Raw genomic sequence first — 16,223 nt, 5'->3', positions numbered from 1 at the left:
AGGCTCTGTGTCTTGAAGGGAGGCACCTGAGAACCTATCTGTATAGGCACAGATACGGACATGAGCAGGTGCAGGAGGATGGACTGTGTAACACCTGCCAAGTCCCAGAGGAGGCTAGAAACATCCTCTCTGTGAAAACAGCCACCTCATGACTCTGCCTGGGCTGCCACCACAGAACAGAGGCCCAGCCGCCGAGGCTACAGTGAGCCTCTCCTGCTTCTGGAGGCTGGAGCCTGAGCTTGCTTCTGACAGGCTTGGTTCCTGGTTCAGCCACCTCCTCACCATGTCCTCATGTAGTCTTTCCTTGATCTGAGAGCAGGGGAACTCTCTGGGGACTCTTCGGACACGCTGCTTCTAGGGGATCAGGGCTGCACCCTTTTGACCTCATTTAACCTTGATGGTGTTCTTGGGGGCCCGTCTGCAAATGCAGCCACACTGGGGGGTTGGGGTGTCAATATACACACACATTTCAGGGAGACATACTGACACATACTATCAGTCCACAGCAGCTTTACACATTTTAACACAAGGAGTGGAGTGTGCTACATACTTTTCTGCACCAGCCTTTTTCACCTACTGTTTATTTCCTGGAGGCCAGGGCACTTCAGAAAGAACACAGCTTCATCATTAAAAAGTCTACAGATAATAACTGCTGGAGAGGTGTGGAGAAAAGGCAACCCTCCCACACTGACAGTGGGAATGTGAACTGGTTCAGCCATGGTGGAGAATGGTATGGAAGATCCTTAAGAAACTAAAAGTGAAACTACCATGTGATCCTGCAGTCCCACTCCTGGGCATATATCTGGAAAAGATGAAAACACTCATTTGAAAAGATACATGGATCCCAATGTTCATAGCAGTACTATTCACAATAGCCAAGACATGGAAGCAACCTACATATCCATCAACAGATGAATGGGTAATGTGGTATATATACACAGTGGAATATTACTCAGCCATAAAAAGAATGAAGTATTGCAGCAACATGCATGGGCCTAGAGATTTTCATACTAAGTAAAATAAACCAGACAGAGAACTACAAATATCATATAATATTGCTTATATGTGGAATCTTTAAAAAATGATACAAACAAACATTAAGAAATAGGCTCACAGAGGCAGAAAACAAACTTTATGGTTACCAAAAGGGAAAGGGCAGGAAGGGGGAACTAATTAAGAGTTTGGGATTAACATACACACACTACTATATATGAAATAAACAAGGACCTACTGTATAGCACAGGGAACTATATTCAACACTTTATAATAAACCATATGAAAAAGAATATATACATGCATGTGTATAACTGAATCACTTTGCTATACACCTGAAACTACCACAACATTATAAATCAACTATACTTCAATTAAAAAAAAAACCCACACCGCATCCTCGGTTTTTAAACAGCTGCCTGGTACCAACATATATTAACGAGTCTACTGCATGCACACTCAGTTGCTTTTGTGGTGTCCCACTCTTGGTGATCCCAGGGGCTGTAGCCCACCAGGCTCCTTGTCCATGAGGATTTTCCAGGCAAGAATACTGGAGTGGGTTGCCATGCATTCCTCCAGGAGATCTTCCCAACCCAGGGATCAAACCTGCATCTCTTATGTCTCCTGCATTGGCAGGTGGGTTCTTTACGACTAACGCCACCTAGGAAGCTCAACCAGTCTATTGAAGTGAAAAGTGAAAGTCGCTCAGTGTGTCTGACTCTTTTGAGACCCCATGGACTGTATAGTCTGTGGAGTGATGTGATTTCAGACATCACCTAAATCTCTGTATTTAATAGATGCCACTTAAGTACCTATAAGTGATGGATTGTGAGACAAGTTACACTTGATTTTTTTTTTTAATAATTTCTAACTCACAGATGTGGACAGTCCCATAGGCCCCCATCAAAGCCTGAGACAAAAGGATATGTGAACCTGCCATACATGAGTTTTTATGTATTTTCATCATAGTTAATAGTTTTAATGAAAATATCAGAGTTTGCTCCTGTGAAAGCCAAAAAAGTAAAATTCTAATAAATGTAGGTTTGGATTAAGTACAATATTTAGGCTAACTTTTTCAATCACTTTAATATTCTAGGAGAGGAAAATAAACCATCAAAAACTATATAAAAACACACATAAAGGGCATATCTTCCTCATTTTGTCTCAGACTTTAAAATAGCACTGTTCAATCTGTATTTAAGATTTTGACATTTTGTATATAAACATTTCCTACAATTCAATAACAAGCAATCCAATTGAAAAACAGGCAGAAGTCCTAAATAGATATTTCTCCAAAGGTGGCCAATAAGCACATGAAAAGATGTTGAACGTCACTAATTATTAGAGAAATGAAAATCACAACACAGTGAGGTACCACCTCACACCAGTCAGAATGGCCATCATTAGAAAAATCTACAGCTAATAAATGCTGGAGAGGATGTGGAGAAACAGGAACCCTCCTACACTGTTGGTGGGACTGTAAATTGGTGCAGCCACTATGGAAAACAGCATGGAGGTTCCTTATAAAACCAAAAATAGGGACTTCCCTGGTGGTCCAGTGGTTAGGACTCTGTGTTTTCACTACCAAGGGCCCAGATCTGATCCCTGGTTGGAGATCTAAAATCCCACAAGCCTCACGGTGTGGCCAAAAAAAAAAAAGTTGCCATATGATCCAGTAATCCCACTCCTGGGCATATACCAAAAATTATAATTCGAAAACATACATGCACTCCTGTGTTCATAGCAGCACTATTTACAACAACCAAGACATGGAAGCAATCTAGGTGTCCATCAACAGAGGAACAGGTAAAGAAGATGTGATACACACACACACAACGGAACATTAGCCATCCAAAAAAATGAAATAATACCACTTGCAGCTACATGGATGCAGCCAGAGATGAGCATAATAAGCAAAGTAAGTCAGAAAGAGAAAGACAAATACCATATGATGTCACTTAACATGTGGAATCTAAGATATGACACAAATGAACATATCTATGAAACAGAAACAGACTCCCAGACATAGAGAACAGACTGGTGGTTGCCGAGGGGGAGAGGGAGTGGGGAGGGAAGGATTGGCGTTTTGGGGACAAGCAGATGCAAACTATTATATATAGGATGGATAAACAAAAAGATCCTACTGTATAGCAGAGAGAATTCTATAAACCATCATGGAAAAGAATATGAAAAAGAATATATCTACATATAACTGAGTGTGCAGTATAACTACATGTAAATGTGCTGTGCAGCATAAACACAACACTATAAATCAACTATACTTCAGTAAAAAATTTTGACATTTTGTTCATCATGGATTTTTTTCATTTTGAAATATTAAAATAGTACATTAAGTGCCATTAATCTTGACATTTTTGGTGCTCACTAAATTTTCTCCCTGAGGTGAGTGCCACGCATACCTTGTATCAGCTTGCAGGAACCCTTGGCTGGGGATGTCTGTAGTTGTCATGACTGGGGGGTCCAGGGATGCTGCTCCATACCCCACAGTGCCTGGGACAGCCCTTCCATGGTAGCAGATGCAGCAGAGCGAGACACTGCCTCTGAAAGGCTTTCCAAGGTCCTCATGTGATTTAAGCCTCCTGGTTTGATTTCTACCTTTCACCTTGTGGAGATGGGCAGGAGAGGGTGTCTGCTCAGGGACTGGGCCAGTAGGCCAAGGCAAACAGAGTTTATTTCAAAGAGCCAGCGCCCACCCAACAGGAGAAGAGGTGGCAAGCCCCTGTCCCTCTCATGCAGTGTTCCTGGCCTTTCCCCTCTGCATCTGCCACTGGCACCCTGGGTCAGCCACCCTCCTGGTCAGGCCTCTGGGGCAGTCCCTCAAGGATAACCCCAGGGGCCTAGCTCAGATCAAGTAGCACCCACAGGCCCACTATCTATGCTCTGGGGTCAGCTTCCCTGAGGGGCAAGAGGCTGGCGGGGCTGGTTCTTGATGTCAGATGCTGTGATCTGACACCACACACCTGTCGTGTGCGACTGTCAAAACCCGCAGACTAACACTGAAAGCTGTGGAAAGATCAGAGCCGTTGTTCACTCCTGGTGGGAAACAGAAAGGGTGCAGCCACAGTGGACAAGAGCCTGGCTGCTCCTCCAAAAATTAGACAAAGGGGCAGTAGGCACATGAAAAAATGCTCAGCATGATCAATCATCAGAGAAACACCAATCAAAACCACAATGAGGTATCACCTCACAACTGTCACAATGGCTATCATCAAAAAGTCTACCAATAACACATGCTGGTGAGAATGTGGAGAAAAGGGAACTCTATTGCCTTGTTGGTAGGGATGTAAATTGGTGTGGCCCCTGTGGAGAACAGCAGGGAGGTTCCTCTGAAAACTAAAAATAGTATACCATAAGATCCAGCAATTTCACTTTTGGGTATAAAATAAAAATAGTAATTCAAAAATATACAAGCACCCCAGTGTTCAGAGCAGCACTAGTTACTGCTCTGGCTATTTACAATAGCCAAGGCATGGAAGCAACCTAAATGTCCATTGACAGACGAATGGATAAAGAAGATGTGGTATATATGGATGTCTCTGTGTGTGTATATATATCAATACAATGGAATATTACTCAGCCATAAAAAATAACAAAATTAAGTCAGATGAAGAAAGTTACTATAAGCTGTCTCACATCAGTAGAATCTAAAAATACAGCAAACTAGTGAATATAACTAAAAAGAAGCAGACTCACATATATAGAGAGAGAACAAACTAGTGATTGCCAGTGGGGGCAGGAGCAATATACGGGCGGGGGAGTGGGAGGTACAAACTTGGGTATAGACAGGCTCAAAGATGTACTATACAACAGGGGGAATACAGCCAATATTTGGTAATAACTGCAAAAGCAAAGTAACCTTTGAAAATCGTATACAAATAAAAAGTTTAAAACAATGTTTTGCCCTTCTCAAAAAATTAAAACAAAAAATTAAGAACACAGGATCACCAGGTGACCTAGTAATTCCAGCTGATGTGCACCCAAGAGAAGTAAAAGCAGGGCTGGGGGCTCCTGCGGCAGGAAGGATGACAAATTTTTCCTTTAAGCGTCTTCTCCCGTGCTTTCACTGATTACAACGCACGTGTCTATCTTTACAACTACGATTTTAAAAAGAGAAATTAAGTCACACACGCTGGGAGAAAATACAACAGTGACCAGCACTGCCCTCCGTGGAAGGCCAGGGTCCTCGAGGCCTGGGTTTGGGTCTGAACTGCACAAGAGCATCCAGTGCTCGAAACCAGCTTTGTAACAGGATGACCGCTCGCCCATCAGGGTGCCTGCCCTTTTGTTTGTGGGAGAACAGCCCAGTAACCCGCCTTGGGGAACCCAGAAGAGAAAGGGACGTAACGAATAAGTTGCACTTACCCAGGGACATTAAATAAACATGTGGCACCTGTCCGCCGCGATCTTTGGGGTTCCGCCCAGGCCCCGCCTCCAACCATAGCAGGGACAGGGGAACCCAGGGCTACACCTGTAGGGAGCTGAGGATGTGCAGACCCAGCTGGTTGCCCTCGGGGGAGCCCAGACCCTTCCCACCCGCATCCTCCCATCCCCCAGGGGCCGGAAGCCCAGAAAAGCCTGACGGGAGGCCCAACTCACTCCTGGCACTGACCACAGCTTCGGCCACTCACTCAGAAGTCTTTTCTGAAATATCTGCCCTGGACCGCCCAGGCTCTGCCCTGGGGGAGCAGCGGAGCCAGAGGAGCGCCCAGGGGAGTGTGAGGGGACGTAAGAGGGACGGGAGATTTCCGAAGAAGGTCCTAGAGCCCACGGAAACAGAAGGCGGTGGACCAAGGAGGAGGCGGAAGAAGAAGTTGGTGCCTGGGTTCTGAGGTGTCATTAAAGCGTCGGGTGGACCTTGGGGTGTGGAAGTGGGTGGTCACCTACAATGCGCCTAGACGTGGATGCCAATGACGAGACTAGGGGAGCAGGAGGATGGCGATCCGGCACTGGACTGGCATCCCGAAACACCAGAAGGACCGCGGGGGAGGTTCGGGGAAAAGAACACTCAAGGAGGGTAGCGGAGAGTTAGCGTTAAGAGGAACGCGTGGACCGCCCAAAGCGCACGCGCATAGCAGACAAGCCGCGCGCCGCCGCAGGCCCCGCCTCCAGGACGCACACTGATTGGCGCCGCCGTTAAGGGGCGGAGCCGCAGGCCGCGGCCCGGGCGGGGCCTGCGCCGCGCCTGCGCAGCACGGGGCCCCGCGCGCGGGCGGGTGGGCGGAGCGGGCCCCCCGAGCGGGGGCTGGCGAGCGCGGGGAGGGGGCCGAGAGGGCGGCAAAGCCGGCGCGCGCCCGGCTGGGGGCGGAGGGTGGGGGCCTGCGGGCCGGAACAGCCGCGGTAAGTGGCGGCGGCAGCGGCGGAGGCAGCTAACGCGGCGGCGGCGAACGGGGGTCCGGGCGGCAGCGGCGGCGGCGGCGGGCCGAGGACCCGGGCGCGATGGAGCGGAAGAGGTGGGAGTGCCCGGCGCTCCCGCAGGGCTGGGAGAGGGAAGAAGTGCCCAGAAGGTCGGGGCTGTCGGCCGGCCACAGGGATGTCTTTTACTATAGGTGAATGAACGTGCCGGCCGGGCAGGGCCCCAACGGGCGCCTCCCAGCGGCCTCTGCGGCAGCCTGGGCTCCCGGACCGGGGCCGCGGCCTGGGCCCCGCGCGTGCGTTGTGCGTACATGCGTGCGTGCGTGCCGGCGCGCGGCGGGCGCTTTGCCCAGTGCGCGTGCGTGCCCGGCTGGGCCGAGCCCGGTGCGCGTGCGTGCCCGGCGGGGCCCTGTCTCAGTGCGCTTGCGCTTCCCACGCGGCCGCATGGCCCTGGAACCGGTCCCGGGCGCGCGGCGGCCTTTGTTCGGCGGCCGCGGCGAAGCGGCCGGCTGGGCAAGGGGCACCCCGGCTCGAGCCAGATGCCGCTGGGAGGCGGGGGTGGGGGCTGGGGTGTCCCTTTGATCCGCGTGGGGCTCTCCCGCGCCGGGCGCAGCCTGGGCGGGTGGGGAGCCAGGGTTTCCGGAAGCAGTATTGGTTCTGGGGTACCAGGGAGGGCTGCTTAGGGATGCAGGTTCCTGGCCCCTTACCAGGGCTACTGGGCTCCAGAGCTGCGTGTCTTTTAAGATCCGCCCTTCTGTCCTTGGGCACCCTGGGTAGTGGCCCTTGCAGTCGCCAGACAGGGGACGCAGCCTTTGTGAATCCCACATACCCAGACTGGAGGGAGACCTGCCCTTGGCCTGGGTGAGGTAGCACGGACCCACACCTCTGTGAAACAATCAGTAAGAGGCTGGAAGCCCAGCCCCACACCGTCAACCACCTGCGGTTTGCTTTTCTGTTCCTTTTTTTTTTTTCTGACTGGTGAAGATGCTTTGTTTCTGAGCCGGCTTTGATGGCTCCCTCCCCTTTGCTTCAGGACCCTGGCTACAGGAAGGCAGGCAAGCAGGACACCTGCCACGTGTTGAATGCCTGCCAGGTGGTGAGGAGTGTACAGCAGGTCCTGGGCCTTTGCTAGCCGCCTTTTGGGAGGAGTGAGGGAAATGAGCAGGAAACGGATGGCAGTTCGCCCGGGACAGCCCGGGACAAGCTCAGGTTCTCGTCGGAAAAGCGCTGTTGGCCCTCCAGTGTACACTGATTGGCTGTGGTCTGGAAAGGTCAAGCAGGAGACAGTGGGGTTACAATCAGCATCTCTTAGGGACCTGTATGTATATTCCCCTTCACTGTATCTGACTGCCTGGCTGGCTCTTTAGAAAACTTGAATCCTGGTTCTGTCCTCCCAGGTGCCTGAAGTGGCCTCTGGCTAGGAACCACGTGCCCTCATTTAATTCCAAGCACACTTGTGTGCTTACTTCTTCCTTTTAGATCCAAAGACTGAGGCAGGTCTCGGTGCCTTTAATCCATTGTTAATTTAGTAGACGTCTCTGTAGCAACTGCTGGCCATTCAGCTGGGAACGAGACCTAGGTCTCCTCTCCTGGGTGACAGCTGGTGCCCCAGTCATCAAGTGCCCCATTGCTTTCATAGTTACAGGTGATAACATACACAGAGATGCAGGGGTCTGTGAGGGGTAAATGATGGGGTGCCTAGCTGAGCTGGGGTGGGTCAGTGAGGGCTTGTCTGAATAGGTGGTCCAGGGCTGAGCTGGGCCTTGGAGCCAGGAGGAGTGTCCAGGCGGTGGGAGGAGCCTGTGAGGAGGCTCAGGAGCTGAACCATGGCCAGAGTGACTGAAGGGCCTCGTAGTGCCATCACCTTAGGTCTTGTCCCCACCTGCTCCCTACCTGGGAGCCTCTTAGGGCCTCTTGACAGTGGCACCCCACTCCAAGGCCCTGGTCCTGAGCACTGGGATCTGGTGGTAGGGAAAGCCTCCAGAGTGGGACTGGACAGCTCCCATGAGAGGTGAGGGCCTGAGACAGGATGGGGGTGTGGAGTCCAGTGCCTCTCCCAGGCCTCTGGTCTGGGTGACTTGCCTGGTCCCAGGAAGTGGGAGGTCTGGGAACTGTGATAGGAAACCTGCAGTGTTCTCTCGGATATGGGTCCTTGGCCTTCTTAGCCCCCAATGTGGAGCCAGGTGCTCGGGCAGGAGCACGTGGATTTCCCTGGTATCTTCTCGCAGAGGGAAGGCAGCTCTCAGGACTGTTGAGTCGGACATAGCTGCCCTTGTATCCTAGCCTGGCCCCTGGGCACATGGAACCTTGGTGTCCTGGTCCACAGAGTGGTGGAGAGACAGTGCTCTTTGCAGGAGAGGTGGTGTCACCTCACATACTTGGGGAGGGCTCATACACACACACCCGCCTCCAGCTTGGCAACCGGGCCCTGAAGACTAGGAGATGAGGATGAAGCAGATGGCTACAGCTGTGGCTGTCATTTACAGTCCAGGCAGGAAGTTGAGGACTTGGCAGTTAGCGTCACTCTTTGGGGTGAGTGGAACAGAGAGGACTTTCAGAGCTCATTTTAAAGGTGGGAGTACACTTAGGAAAGCAGGTGGTACTCAGCAGGTCGGCCCCCTTCCCTGAACAGCAGGCTCGGCTTGGCTGGAACCAGCTGTGTCTTGCTCTTAAGGCCTCACCAGGCATCTTGGGTCACAAGCCCCCTTATAGGCCTGGGGTTGCTGCCCATTCCTCACCCCTCCCCCAGCCCTGTGTCCACGCTGGGCACTGGCTCCCACCCCCACAACACCCCAGTGCCTCAGGAGGCCCTCCAGCTGGCTTCTGGCTGTCCATCTGCTCCCTGGGGTGGACCTTGTTCTGTAGAAAGGCCACTTTTGTTCTGTATGTCAGGTTTTACCAAATCTAGAAGATTTTTTTGTTTCATTGGATAAAATACCTCCGACATCTTTGTGTCCCAATACAAGTCTGCAAAAACTGTTTTTAAAAAGGATATATAGTTCATGTTTTGCACGACTCAGTTTTTAAAAGTGTCCAGCTCAGCAGTTTTTAGGACATTCGCACACATGGTGCAGCCATCACCAATATAGTTCTGGAACGTTCTTGTTACCCAGAAGAGACCTGCATCCATTAGCTCTCCAGATGCTGGCAGTCCCCACCTACTTGGCCTCACCTTCACTATTGTGATAGCTTTACTGAGGTAGGAGACACAGGTACTGTCACCCGTGTAAAGCATACAGATCACACGTAGTGCAGCTATCACCATGGTCAGAGTTAGACCATTCTGCTCTTCCTGAAACAGCCCTAGATCTCAACTACCTCTGCGCCATACCCCTGCTCCCTGGCCCTAGATCTGCAGCCTGGGTTCTGTTTCCCTGGCCTTGAGCAGGACAGCAGTGGGTGGGGGCAAGGGCTTTTCGAGGTCCTGCCTCTGCCCATGAAGGTGGAGTCAGGATGTGAACTCTGTTCACGTCAGCCAGCACAGGGAGTAAGGGAAAAGCGGATCTTCCAGAAGAGTCCCCGGTGGCCTTGGAATCCTGGGGTGGCAGGTGTGGAGGGCAGAGCTGGCATTGCCCAGCTGATACTCAGCGTGGATTCCATGCTGCCTGCTTTTGTCGCTGGTCTGCAGTACTCAGGGACACCTGGAGGGGGCAGGTGTGCGCTGGCATGAACTCAGACTAAAGGCCTTCAGGGGAGGTCTACAAAATGCAGCCCTCATCAGCTTCAGATGGAGAGTGGCAGGGACGGAGAGCAACAGGGATGTTCTGGATGGGTGCCAGGCCTGCTGCAGGCTTCACATGTACAACTCACTAGTTCTCAGGATTTTTGTGGCTGAGTGAGGTTCCCTGGTCGGGGAACATCCAGGTCATTTCCCTTGGCCAGTGTAAGTCAGCTTCCGTGAGTGACGAGGCATCAGTGTTTTTGTGGACGTGTGTTGTGGTTCCTCTTGGATACTTAGAGGTGGACTTGCTCTGTAACCATTAGAGGAACTGCTGGACTGTCTCTCAAAGCGGCCGCACCCGTCCTTGTCCCCAGTGACCAGTCCTTACTGATGTTACAGGGTCCCATGCTGGTCACCTGCAGTCTGAGCTCTGAGCATGCGAGGCGAGTGGCCTGGCCCAGTCCACGGGTTGAGCAGGGTGCAGGGCCTCACAGCCAGGTCTCAGGCTTCTCAGCAACACAGTCTGCTTCTGGAATGTTCCAGAAATGTCAGCCAGGCTCCTAGGGCTGGCCACATCCTGCCATAGGTGGGGGCGTCTGTCCCCACTCTTGGCCTTGGCATTCACTGTGCTGGGGGAGTGGGTGCCTGGCCTCCGCTGACCCCTCTGTGTCCGCAGCCCAAGCGGGAAGAAGTTCCGAAGCAAGCCTCAGCTGGCGCGCTACCTGGGCGGCTCCATGGACTTGAGCACCTTTGACTTCCGCACGGGCAAGATGCTAATGAGCAAGGTGAACAAGGGCCGGCAGCGGGTGCGCTACGACTCCCCAAGCCAGGTCAAGGTGAGCCCGCAGGAACTGCTGCTGGGGATGGTGGGGGGGGAGCCCCACCACCACCACCAACAACCCCTGTCCTGGAGTTAGATGCATGGCTGCTCCTTGGGGGAGACTCGGCGGCTATGGAAAAGCAGAAGGAAGATCGGGACCCGCCCGTCACCTGCCCAGGAGAGGCCCAGCTGTGGTCTGTGCTTGGGCACCTGGCACCTGGAGTGTCTACAAGTCTCCAATAAACAAGTGTTCAGGGACTTTATCCCCTTCCCTGATTGCAGGACAGAGGTGGCTAAGGGCGTCCGGCCCGTGCTCTGCAGAGAACAGGGCCATGAGGCAGGAGGGGGCAGGTGTGTGTCCACAGCCCCTGGCCAGGCTCACCAAGGGCAGCACATCAGCCCAGGCCTGGGCACAGCATTGCCTCTGGTCCAGGGGTGCTGGGGGATGTGCTGGGGACCCTGAAGCCCTGGAGCACAGCTTCCTCACTGACAGGAAGGCCCTCTGAGGACCTGCCCCATCCCATCTCCACAGGGCAAGCCCGACCTGAACACGGCCCTCCCGGTCAGGCAAACAGCATCCATCTTTAAGCAGCCAGTGACCAAGATCACAAACCACCCCAGCAACAAGGTGAAGAGCGACCCCCAGAAGGCTGTGGAGCAGCCCCGGCAGGTGAGCCCGCACAGACACCTTGATTGCTTGCAGCAGCAGGCCTGGCTCTGGGTCAGGTGGGCTCTGGAGCTCAGTCCACTCTTCAGAGCCCAGTTGGTGGGCCCAGGGCCCCCAGCACTGTGATCAGGAGCCATCATCCTGGAGTGCAGTCCCACGGGAAGCAGTCTCCCCACCCCACCCCCACATACACAAGGGGCCTCCTGAGCCGCCACTGTCACGAGCAGGTCAATGATGTTTCACATATGCAAGTGTTGTGAACTGTTTGCCAAAAACCAAGACTTACAACGTTTTCACATGTGTTTACAAACACCCGGTAGATAGCGGGGTGTGGGGGTGCTGGCGCAGGTCAGGAGGCCATGGCTGGCACAGGGGAGACACTTGGGAGACCCGCAGGGCAGGGGTCCCACTGTGGGCAGTGTCCTCGGTGCCATGTGGGCTGCAGCCCTCTGGGTAACAGGTCAGAAACCTCTGTGTTCCCCACCTCCCATTTAGGTCTTCACCCCTTAGACACCCTTCCCGGGTCTCAAGGTAAAGCCCGAGGGTGCGAGCTCACTGCACGCCCAGGGCCTCAGGCCCGTGGCTCAGCCCAGGTGGAGACTGGGCCTCCTGACCCCCAACCGTGGGGTGAAGGGGCCACAGACCATCCAGCAGCAAGTCAGACGTCTGAGGTGTTCATCCTGCCGGAAACGGGGTTGGGGTTTCTCTGCCCTGGGGTGCAAACAGCCCCAGCAAGTGTGGGGTCAGAGGTCACGCTGAGACCCCAGCCCAGCCCCCCGTGTTGCCTGCTATGGGGGCGGGTGGCCTGGGAATCCCCTCGCCTGATATGTGTCTGGTGGCAGCTTTTCTGGGAGAAGAAGCTGAGCGGCCTGAATGCCTTTGACATCGCGGAGGAGCTGGTGAAGACCATGGACCTCCCCAAGGGTCTGCAAGGTGACCTGCCACAGGGGGAGCAGGGGACAGAGGAGGGACAAGGCTCTGGCTCCCCAGCCTGGGGCCAGCCAGGGTGCACTTGGCCCTGGGGACGGGACAGTGACTGGTCCTCAGAAGCCTTGGGGGTCTGGTTTCCCTGCTGTCACTGCGCGGGCAGCTCGTGCTCCTGTGTCACCACGGGCTGCCCACCCGCAGAGAGGTTCAGGACAAACCTTTAGAAGGGGTGAGGGGGCAAGGCTGGTGACCATCCGCCATGCCCAGCAGGCGTGGGTCCCGGCTGCACAGATGAGACACTGCTGTCGGCCATCGCCAGTGCCCTGCACACCAGCACCACGCCCATCACTGGGCAGCTCTCGGCAGCTGTGGAGAAGAACCCCGGGGTGTGGCTCAACACGGCCCAGCCGCTCTGCAAGGCCTTTATGGTGACTGACGAGGACATCAGGTAGTTGCCCTCTCCTCCTCCCTCCCCACAGGCTATGTGCTCCAGAGAGGCCAGGTCTCTTGGCCATGCAGCTTCTCTGTGCTAGGCTGTGAGCCCCTCAAGGGGCCCTGGGTGGGGGTGGGCAGGAGACTGCAAGGCAGAGCAGCCGCACCTGGAATGCTAGGGGTTGGCGAGAGGGGAGCCCCGTGAGAAGGGAGGACCCTTGCTTAGACCACACACACACAGGCCTCACGTGGAGGGAGTGGGCAGGAGGTGACAGAAGTGATAGGTCAAGACGCAACTGTGTGAGAGTCCAGGCGACGTTTAAAGCACCACTTGGAGAAATAAAGAGTCAGCAAGGTGGGGACCACAGGGCCCAGGTGGGACTGTGGCCTTGGTCCTGCCTGGAGGGAGCACTCTTGGCCATCAGTGTGGGGGCACCGAGGGTGGGCTGGTGATGGTAGGAAGTCTCGTCTACGTGGAGGAGACAGGGAGGGCCCAGGGGTGGTGGGCCCAGGTTGACAGCGGCCCTCTCGGCAGAGCTGGTTTGGGGAGGGGCAGTGGCAAATGCAGGTGGGACAGCGTGGGGCTAGGATCTGTCTGAGACTGGGAAACTCTGGCCACTGGGTCCGTGTGTTCCCAGGAAGCAGGAAGAGCTGGTGCAGCAAGTCCGCAAGAGGCTGGAGGAGGCGCTGATGGCCGACATGCTGGCCCACGTGGAGGAGCTGGCCCGGGACGGTGAGGCACCATTGGACAGGGCGGGCGCTGACGAGGAGGAGGACGAGGACGAGGAGGAGGAGGAGCCCGACCAGGACCCGGAGATGGAGCACATCTAGAGCAGGTGCCACCAGGCTTGGGGCCTTTTGTGCCTGCGGCAGCAGCACTGGGCTGGCCAGGCACTCACGCCACCCAATCTGTCTCTGCAGGTGCCCCGCCTACCAGCCCGCCTGCATGGGGCCACCTCAGACTCGGCCCTCACCTTGCCCTGGCGTGCCCCCTCCCCTGGGTCACAGGAGCTCTGAAGGACGGCCCCTCGCCTGATGGACCCCCCACATCTGCTTCTCTGAAGGGCCTGGCCCGTCTGCAGGAAGCCCCTGCTCAGGTGGTTGCTCCACGCCACACTCAGGCCAGCCCGGTCCCCACGGCCACTGCCCTGAGCTCCTCACACAGGACAACTGCCACCAGGCTGCCTGCGAGGCTCCCCAGGACTGGAGAAACCTGTGTGGAACAGTCTCGCTTCTGACTTGGGCCCGTGAGGGGTGATGTCCCAGGCTACATGTCCGCACTCCCAGAGGCAGTACAGGATGGCTCCCCAGCCCCACCAGCCGGGCGCAGCGCACCCGCAATAAACTCACAGTCCCCTGGGGGCCAGACGTCTCCGTTGCTGCGAACCTTCTGTTGGCCTCACACGGACGGGAACTCAGGCCTCGGCACCTGAAGACCTCGCTGTCTCCGACCTGGCCTAGCCTGATGGTCTCACCACGGACGGAGAACTAGCTGCTCACAGCCAGACTCGGGCCAGGCTCCAGGGTAGCGCCACCCTTGGGCCTGGGTCTCATCAGGTGCCATCTCCTGCTGGCCTGGGTGGCGGCCTCCACAGAACAAGGCGAGCAGAGTTGTGTTGCCCCACTCCCAACAGCCCGAGGGCCTGGGCGAAGGGAGACCCTGCTGCCTGAGTGGATCCCGGCCAGCACCCTCGCTGCAGCCCATCCATCAGCCTGGAGGCTTGAGCCGTGGCCGGTGCGGCCTGTGAACACCAGACCTGTCCCATGCCTGCTGCACCTGCGGCCATGACTGTCAAGAGAGGCCCGGGTCACTGCCTCGTTTGTCCGGACTCCCTGGGCTGTGGTGGCCTTGGGAACTTCCAGGGGCTGGGTCACACTGCCGGCTCCTTCTGAGGACACCAGCCAAGAGGCTGGCTGACCCCGTCCTCCCAAGTTCAGTCAAAGCACAAAGCCTTGAGGACTGGGCACTGCCCCATGGAGGCTGCAGCACCACTGCCCAGGTAGCCACAGGCCCCAGGAAAGCCCCTCCACTGCAGCCCTGAGGGGAGCCAGGAGGCTGCGGGAGGCTTCTGTGGGTAGTGTTGAATAAAGCGTGTCAGGCGAAAATGGCCTAGGGCATTGTGTCAGTCCAAACTCGGGAGTTTTGTGTCAACGTGCTGGGAGCCTCAGTCCAAACTCGGGAGTTTTGTGTCAACGTGCCGGGAGCCTCCCTCAAATTCATCGTCTCCCTGGGCCAGAGAGTGGGAAGGATGGTGGGTGGCTTCCTCATGGCCCTAGGTGGGGTCTCCTGATGCTCAGGCCCCAGCAGTGTGAGCAAGAGAGCTGGTCCCACCCACCCCACTCCAGCAGTCCCTCCACCCCTGGTGGAATGGTCATGGCTGGCTTTTCTCCTGACCCATAGCCAGGCTCAGGAGCTGGGAGAACCCTGGCTCCCCCACTGCCCGGCCACCTAGCCTGGACCCTCAGAGCTTCTGTCTGCATCCACAACTGGTCAGGGCTTTGGTGGTCTGGGCCCTCCTACTCTGTGGCTCTTATAGGCATGGGCAGGGCTGGTCCCACCAGAGACTCCAGGGGAACACCGGCTCCTGCCTTTTCCAGCTCCTAGAGGTGCCGCATCCCCGGCTTGTGGCCCCTCCCTCCCTCTCTCCCTCCTCACAGCAGTGCAGCATCTCCTGCCCCCCTTTTATAAGGACCCTGTGATGATACTGGGACCCCCAGGGAATTGAGGGTCATCCTCATCTCAGGGGCCTTAGCTTAATCCCTCTTGCAGTTTTCTCTGCCCTGTGAGGTGATGTGTTCACAGGCCCCAGGGTGACTTTGGGGGACATTACCCTGAAAACAATTTCCTGTTCAGTGGAGGCAGCTCATGCCTGGCCACGTGGCCAGGCCCCTGCAACCTCAGCTTCCCCCAGCTCACTGTAGCCTCTTGGGCCTTGTCCCTGCCGTCCCCTCGGGATAAACAGTTGTTACAGAAGCCCTGGAAACCCATCACCTCAGGATCTCCCAGGTTGATGGGCCGGGGGTGACTTGGGACAGTGATGCAACAGTTTGGGACTTTCTGGTCAGAGGAAGCAGCGGGACCCCCACCAGTCACATGTGGCTATGGATATAGAAATCGGTGACAACTTAGGCACTGCATTCTTCAGCTGCCCTGGCTACATGGGGCTGGGGGCCATGACTGGACAGAGTAACAGAGAACTCCACACTGATCCTTGGTGGGGTTGGGGGGTTCGGGGGGATGACACCCACTCTATAAGTTCAGGTGAAGCTTCTCAAAAAGGGACTGCCAGGGCTTTCCTGATCGCTCAGTGGTAAAGAATTCCTCTGCCAATGCAGGAGACATGGGTTTG

The 16,223-nt window shown here is 55.3% G+C and overlaps 1 protein-coding gene and 1 long non-coding RNA gene across 5 annotated transcripts; one reads left to right on the top strand and one right to left on the bottom strand.

The window, feature by feature from the left end:
• Positions 1 to 565: 565 nt before the first annotated feature.
• LOC145510689 (uncharacterized) lies at positions 566 to 6,019 on the bottom strand. The gene is made up of 4 exons (XR_014057214.1): positions 5,899 to 6,019; positions 5,377 to 5,482; positions 3,414 to 3,616; positions 566 to 802 (listed from the first exon to the last, which is right to left on the bottom strand). It is a non-coding gene; the product is annotated as an uncharacterized LOC145510689 (long non-coding RNA).
• A 210-nt stretch (positions 6,020 to 6,229) lies between these two features.
• Positions 6,230 to 14,979, top strand: MBD3 (methyl-CpG binding domain protein 3). Of its 4 annotated transcripts, XM_081502704.1 has the most exons (8): positions 6,230 to 6,303; positions 6,472 to 6,560; positions 10,704 to 10,863; positions 11,380 to 11,517; positions 12,357 to 12,447; positions 12,712 to 12,889; positions 13,512 to 13,709; positions 13,795 to 14,979. In XM_081502704.1, the coding sequence occupies exons 3-7, from the start codon at positions 10,762 to 10,764 to the stop codon at positions 13,702 to 13,704; spliced, it is 702 nt and encodes a 233-aa protein (XP_081358830.1). In that variant the 5' UTR covers positions 6,230 to 6,303; positions 6,472 to 6,560; positions 10,704 to 10,761; the 3' UTR covers positions 13,705 to 13,709; positions 13,795 to 14,979. The 4 variants fall into 4 exon arrangements, with proteins under 4 accessions (XP_081358830.1, XP_081358829.1, XP_081358828.1 ...); XM_081502703.1 differs by lacking the exons at positions 6,230 to 6,303; positions 6,472 to 6,560 and adding an exon at positions 6,318 to 6,351; XM_081502702.1 differs by lacking the exons at positions 6,230 to 6,303; positions 6,472 to 6,560 and adding an exon at positions 6,349 to 6,464.
• The last annotated feature ends 1,244 nt before the right edge of the window (positions 14,980 to 16,223 follow it).

This window comes from Giraffa tippelskirchi, chromosome 6, assembly GCF_054371585.1.
Source record: "Giraffa tippelskirchi isolate mGirTip1 chromosome 6, T2T-mGirTip1v1.2.pri, whole genome shotgun sequence".
NCBI classification, from domain to species: Eukaryota; Metazoa; Chordata; class Mammalia; order Artiodactyla; family Giraffidae; genus Giraffa; species Giraffa tippelskirchi.
This window is presented reverse-complemented; position numbering and strand designations above follow the sequence as displayed.

What these genes read in the sequence shown, in the direction of transcription:
- MBD3 (XM_081502701.1), top strand. Translation starts at nt 6,451, where the DNA reads ATGGAGCGGAAGAGGTGGGAGTGCCCGGCGCTCCCGCAGGGCTGGGAG. An exon ending in AGGGATGTCTTTTACTATAG is followed by an intron (nt 6,561 to 10,703) that starts GTGAATGAACGT and finishes CTGTGTCCGCAG; the next exon opens with CCCAAGCGGGAAGAAGTTCC. An exon ending in ACTCCCCAAGCCAGGTCAAG is followed by an intron (nt 10,864 to 11,379) that starts GTGAGCCCGCAG and finishes CCATCTCCACAG; the next exon opens with GGCAAGCCCGACCTGAACAC.